Source organism: Rhagoletis zephyria, unplaced genomic scaffold, assembly GCF_001687245.7.
Source record: "Rhagoletis zephyria isolate East Lansing unplaced genomic scaffold, Rhagoletis_zephyria_1.1 Rzeph_scaffold_01106, whole genome shotgun sequence".
NCBI classification, from domain to species: Eukaryota; Metazoa; Arthropoda; class Insecta; order Diptera; family Tephritidae; genus Rhagoletis; species Rhagoletis zephyria.
Genome location: NW_016158190.1, coordinates 105,659 through 112,704, shown reverse-complemented (window position 1 = coordinate 112,704; position 7,046 = coordinate 105,659). Strand labels below are relative to the sequence as shown.

Sequence of the window (7,046 nt, the reverse complement as noted above, 5' to 3'; positions counted from 1 at the left end):
TAGGATGTTTGCCACCTGATGGAAAAGTTAAAATTAGTTTAATTAACAAGGTTGACGAAATATTTTGATATGGGTTTTCAAAAGAGAGAGGTTTAAGAAAGTTTTATTTCAAAAGGGCAGCCACCTGTTTTGAAATTTAAATAATTTGAATTTTTTTTTAATTGTTTTATAAATATATGGTTCATGCTTTAACAAAGGCCATATGAATCACACTTTAAAACTTTGTATAGAATTTAGAAAAAACTCTTTCAATTTTTACCTAAATTTCGAGCTTTTTAACCAGAATTTTTATACATTTTTCGGATATGCGGTAAACACATAAACTAGCTTAAAGCAGCTGCGAAAATTTCCCATATGCCAGTTAATTGCCACTGAATAGATAATCATTTAATTGCGTACTTGAGCCTTAAATAGGTGATTTATGTGCATCACAATATGAAGCAAATCTCTCACAGCAAAGTCATACATAAATATGAGTCTTATACAAAATCCCATAACTCAATAATAATAAAAAGGTAATTGAGCACATGTCTATAAACAATAAACATTATGGAGCTATAAACACGCAGATGATGATTATGTGACCAAAATCCAGCACGCGTCAATATTTATCGGCTATGAGTATGATAATGAGAATTCGCAAATCTGCGTAGATTTTAAGAGGTGGCATAAGCTTTAGCTGAGGAGGGAAGTAGAAAAAAGTCACAAAGCCATAAGTCATACGCACATTTATGTATCTACATACATATTCATGAATACGTACATATGTAAGTAAAACAATAACGGCATCGGTAGAATGATTGGTATGATGCTCACAAATAAGAATATTGACGTTTATTATATTGCCACAAGTACGGCGTCTTAATCAAAATAGTACAGTGGTAGAGGTTAATGCAAAATGGAGTCAAACGAAATTCCCCAGCTAACCCAATCTGTGGGTGAGTAGTTAGAGGTGCGTATTACCACCACTCCACTTTTTCACTCGGTCGCGTACAGTCTAAAATAATTATTGTTTTTTTATTAACCGTACGTTTTAAGAAGGAATATCTCGCATAAGACGACATACGCGATGAGGAAAACTTGAACATTTTCTCATTTGATAATTTTTATAATACTTCTTTTCACTCGAATCCACTGTACCACACAGACAAAGCCTAAAACCACGTATCAAAAAGCGCACTCGTCTCGATATGGAGACTTCATTTCGTGGAGCGCGTGACATACTTAGACTGCCACTTTGAGCACACGTTCTTATGTATCTCTTTCGCCATTGTGCATAATATTTTAACTAGCTTTCGTAACTCAAAGAAGGTAAGAGTATCTACATACTTAGTAGAGCAAAAGGGAGGATTTTGTTGGATTTAGCAGTCACTAATAAGATGCGTACGTGAGTTATATAGGTGCGTATGTAGTTGTACATTTATATGTATATATGTCGGTAAGTGGCACTTGTTGCACGCGTGCTATTTGTTATGTTGTGACGCTTATGTGATGTTTGCTATTTACGTTTAACGCACTACTTTGCGCCTGTGGGTGTGCGCTCTTTCCGTAGACAGGAAGTGAGATTAGGCGGGCATTTATGGATTTTTAATGAACGCTATTTTGAAAGAGAAGGCACTTATTAATAGTTTGGCGCTTAAAGCCTGATTATGGCAACTTAACTTAACGGAACGTAGAACTTAGAGAATCAAAATGAAACAGATTTATTTATTTATTTATTTCGACGTGACATTAAGTTACGTTCAGTTTCGGCTGTTCAATTATAAGCAACACCTATTTAACAGAATTTTTAAGAGAGAGCCGTAAGTTACGTTAAGTTGCCATAATCAGACCATTAACCTTTTGCTAAGTCTTTGGCCAACTTTCTGCTACAATTTTCGGTGTGCGTCCTGATATTAAATATAACCGAAATGGAGTGACCTTAAATTTCACGCTTCCTACGAACGGAAAATCGTTTTATGAAGGCCTTTTCAAGCAGAAATACACTCGGCGATTTTCCTGCCGAAGGGCGACCGCTCTTAAGATACAACTTTTTTTCTTGGATGTTGCTCCGAACCTTGCTCTTACTGAGTGTAGGTTCCCAGTCGGTGCAAATAACCAACTCACTTAGGCCGACCTTCAAGGTCCATTGTGATACCACTGCGAAACACGGGAACCTCAGTGACTATTTCTCATAGAACCATTTTGAAGCTCTTATAAAAAGTAAGACTGGCTGTATTCCTACGTTTCATGACTCCATAAGAGAGCTAAAGAAGTGCCTACCGAAAAAGTCTACACTGCTCTTGGCCAAAGCTGGGCAACTTCAAAAGAAATGCACTAAGGTTTCTTCCTCATCGCTGCAACTTCTGCAATATTCGTGGGAGAATATTTTAGTCTCGAAGAGTGCCTGCCAAATAGCCGATGACCGGTTATAAAAGCCGTGACCGTCGCAATATCCTGTCTTGTGAGGCTGAGCGACTATTTTGTCCTTTTCTTATCTACTTGTGGTCATCGTAGTCTGGTTTTTCGACCAGTTCCCTGCCTAGGCATGAGCTTTTGGCCTCCTGAATCATATTATTTCTAGGTCCTAAGCCAATTACTCACTGTCGAGGGAGAACTCTGATTTTCAATTGCCTAGCGAGTCCAAAGTGTCACCTACTGGCAAGAGTTATTCCTCGCTGGATCTCCAAACTGATACTACAGGTGGTTTTAATGCTGGATCCTAAGTAGTCAAAGTCCTCCACTACTTAAAAATTCTGGCTTCCAAACAGTGATGCCTGACCGAAAACTCGAAACTCTTTCCTTTTTTGCCTGTTTAAGATTGTGGTGTCAGTTATGGGGCCAATCAGTTTTGCAATTTTGTAGGTTGGCGATCAGTAAATGAGTTGTTGGTGTTTCCGGCGGTGGTTGGTGGAGGAGCATGATGTACTGCGGGGCGATTTTACACTATCCCTTGTCAAATTTGCGTTGCTTCGGCGTTGTGCCATCTTCAGTGTAATTTTTCAATGCAAACGCCAAATCTACTATTTATAAAGGTCTACATCCTAATGTTCTGACGGATTTTCAATTGATTTTTTTTAATATAAAGATAAGTAAATTTTTAAGAGGTTTAGAGAGCTACTTTTTAAATATTTGTTTGTTGTTATTAAATTTTTTCCACAGAAAGTAGCAATTTTGAAGAAAATCGATTTCTTGTTCCTGTTAAGGAGAGTTATATAATAAAAACTAGTTGAAAACAGTTATAGGTTAACCCTTAATAGAAAAGAATTGCACACGGAAAATTTTAAATGTTGTAAATTTTTTTTTTTAATTTTTATTCAACAACTAGCAAACTGCGCCCTAAAAGTATTTTGGCGTTGTTCGATACCCGCATTGTAATATTTCATTTATTTTACCCATTTAATTGGATAAAATTCTACAAGCAGGTGCCAACCTTCCTCAAAAATATTTTTGGCAGTAAAATTTTTTAAACCTCTTCAGTTTGATACCCATATTGCTATATATAAATTTATCTTATCAATTAAATTTAATTTAAATTTTCCAACAGCTGGCAACCTTCCACAAAAATATTTTTGGCTTTAAGCCGTTTCCACTTTAAACCACTTTCTTCTGATAGCCCTATTACAATATTTACTTGATCTTATCAAATTACCTAAACTGCAATTTTCAAAAAGGTGGCAACTCTTTAAAATTTTTTGCTTTTATGTTTTAAGTTAGACTTCTGGAAATACGTCGGTGGTAACTGAATTCAATTTCCATGCATTAGTTTTCGAGTTATGCGCCTACAAACATACAGACAGACAGACAAAAATTATAAAAATTGTTGACTACACCACAGATGCATAGCTAATTATAAGTCTTTTAAAGTACTATACCACGACTTTAATTATAAATATATACTAGTAAATATGTACTGTATGTATATGCATAAATATATAAATGAATTTGTGTGCTCGATTGCGTAATTTTGAATTAACAGTTTGATCGATGTTTTCAATGGTAATGGATGAAACGAGCTTATTGAATGCTTTTACACCAGGTGTTATATAATATGCTGTAAAAACGATTTTTATTTAGCCACACGTGCGAATTTATCGATGAACATGACGTGTGTACTTGCAACAGGGGAAATGGAAGTGATCGAGCCATTCGGTACGTAGTCTTCCCTTCAGCATTTTTTGTTTTCAGGAATAATAATAATAAAAAGAGTTGTGCGTGCTTTGGAGGCACGACAAACATGTCGTTAAGTACACATGTACTCACAAAAGTTTTGTGACAAAACCATTTGCAAAACGCAATATGCAAATGAGTGCAAGTAACATTGTCCACGCCCGGGCGGCGCTACCAACGACGCACTATAAAACCAAATTCGAAAAGCAAAGGGTAAACATTCAACTAGACGAGCCAGCAGCGTAAACTACCTACAAAGTTTTATATTAAATACCAAATACAGAAAATGTTTAAAAAAGTATGTTGACTTGTGAATGAATGCATTCTGCACGAAAATCTTCGAAATTTTATTTATATTTTTCTTTAATTTCAGCACTTATCACAACTCATCTGCCTTACGCTAACAATATTTCATCGCTATGCCTTAGCAAGTTATGCTAGCTTTCCGAGCGTTTTCAACTCGCCATCGCATGGTCCAGCTTTTGCCGCACCTTTACCCTGTGATTCACCTCCACCGCTAGAGACTTATGGCGCCGCTAACCCGTTTGTGTTTGCTGCTCATCCTGTCAGTTACGCTTCGTCGGTACCACAATTTCATTATGCTGCTCCTGTTGCACCTTCATATGTAAAATATGGCACAGAACCGCGTGTAAAGGTTACAACTGGACTGCCTGTAACAACAACTTATACCACAGCTGTGGGCTTTGCGGCGCCGCCGCCGCCAGTGCACAATATCGGATCCCCACTGGCTTTCGCATATGCCGCCGCAGCGCCGGTAACATTTGGCGCATCAAATGTGAATTATGGCAGCGGAGTGGCATATGCAGCATCACCGCCTTTCCTCGGCTCAGCAACGTACGCCGCTCCTTCTTATCTAGGCGCAACGCCACATGGGAAGAAATTTCATGCGCCTTTGCCAGTGACAGGATACTCATACACCCAGAGTGCACCAAATGGAATTTGGTGAGAGAGAAGCAGGGTGTGTCATGCGAGTATGAGTAGCTATCAATTTGTTCCAAACTCGGTATGATTATTGTACTTGCCACATAAAAGCAAGACGTGGAAAATTTTTGAAATCGGACTAAGCTGAAACTTCGATATTTGAAAATTTAAGGATGCTAATTTACTCAAAATTGATACTCACAACAATCTCTTAAAGAGAAATAACATTTTTATGTAGTTTTGGATAATGGGCTTGGTACCGCCCACTTATAACTATGTATAGTTCTATGTGTCTAACTGAACATACTATCGAAGATATTTGAAATAGAGGTATTTAATGTTCGGCTTCGCCTGCACTTAGACTTTTTAACTTGTTAACTAATATTATTTTTTTAAAGGAAAACTATAACTTTAAGCTATTTAATTTTTGGCTTTTCATGGAAATTATTAAAAATTCTAAAATGCGCATAGAATCAATAAAAATAAATCTAGATGTGCTAAAATAAAACGAAGCTGTATTTGAATTTAATATTATAATAAAATAATTTGAGGGGAAAAAAATCGATAAAAATGTCACTGAATTTCTCCCGATAGTTTTCTGTTATTGGGAAATCATTTTACTTCACTGATTTTGAACTTTTCTTTCTTGTTATATATTTGTAGTTATACAGTGAATGGGAAAAATTTGCGGAATTATCGAAGAAAAATTAAATTTGGTGTGTTACTTCAGAATATGTAAATTAAGAAAAATTAGAAGTTTCGGCAATATCAGTGCAAGGATATGCCTACTTCCAGTACATCCTTAATTTTAGCTACAATTATAAGCAGAATAAAGCCAAAAATTGGTCAGCTACCTGTTTGTGAAATTATGTTCTTAAGCTTTGTGGCAAATTTCGTTTTGTTCGATGCAAGGACATGACTATCTCCTATACATCTTTAATTTTAAAAGTTTAATTTTAGCAATAATTATAAACACAATAAAGCTAAAACTGGTAGCTGTATGTGAAATTATGTCCGTAGGGTCTGTGCCAAATTTTGTTTTGTTTAGTGCAAGCACATGACTACCTCCCATATATCCTTTTTATCAAAAACTAGATTATAGCTACATTTATGATCAGAATGTACTAAAAACTAAAAATAACATATTCTTGGTATCAGGAAATGACTACCTCCCTTATGAATTTTAGTTATTGAGAAAAATGTATAATATAATATTTTCTTTAAAAAGGCTCATAAATAAAAATATTTCTAAATTAGCCATTAATCTCTCGTCGTTTTTCTTGTGCGGGAATATCGCACATTTCTTATATTTGAATGACTGGCGTCTAAGGCTTTACAAGAGAATAAAATAATAATAAATAATAAAATTCTTAAAACTCTTTTTTTTTCTTATTACCTATTGACAAGTTGAAGTGTTCCTAAAACATCACACCCATGTAACTACTAAAACCTTATGACCGGTATTTGGCATGTAAATTAACCATATTGAATTAAATATGAGTTTCAAGTAATATTTAGCAGCTCCTTAAACGTTCTAACATTCACCGGGATTCCGCAGGATACATCTCTAAATTAAGGCAAAATTATTAATAAGACTTCTATCAATTAACGTAATTTCATTTTGAATTTTTAGTTTGTTTAGTGACACAAAATTTGTATATATGTACGTATAAGTTTATATTTTTTGCCTTTGTAAAATTAAAAAATTTAGATGTTTTTAAAAAATACAAAGTTTTCAATTTCTGGCAGAAAATTTTAAATTTTTTTCCTACTAATTTCTAACGGGTGATTTTTTAAGAGCTTGATAACTTTTTTTTTAAAAAAAACGCATAAACTTTGCAAAATCTCATCGGTTCTTTATTTGAAACGTTAGATTGGTCCATGACATTTACTTTTTGAAGATAATTTCATTTAAATGTTGACCGCGGCTGCGTCTTAGGTGGTCCATTCGGAAA

At 35.1% G+C, this 7,046-nt stretch overlaps 1 protein-coding gene across 1 annotated transcript; it reads left to right on the top strand.

Moving 5' to 3' along the window:
* Positions 1 to 4,382: 4,382 nt before the first annotated feature.
* On the top strand, positions 4,383 to 5,141 carry LOC108362823 (extensin-2). The gene is made up of 2 exons (XM_017615969.1): positions 4,383 to 4,447; positions 4,523 to 5,141. The coding sequence occupies exons 1-2, from the start codon at positions 4,436 to 4,438 to the stop codon at positions 5,114 to 5,116; spliced, it is 606 nt and encodes a 201-aa protein (XP_017471458.1). The 5' UTR covers positions 4,383 to 4,435; the 3' UTR covers positions 5,117 to 5,141.
* Positions 5,142 to 7,046: the final 1,905 nt, after the last annotated feature.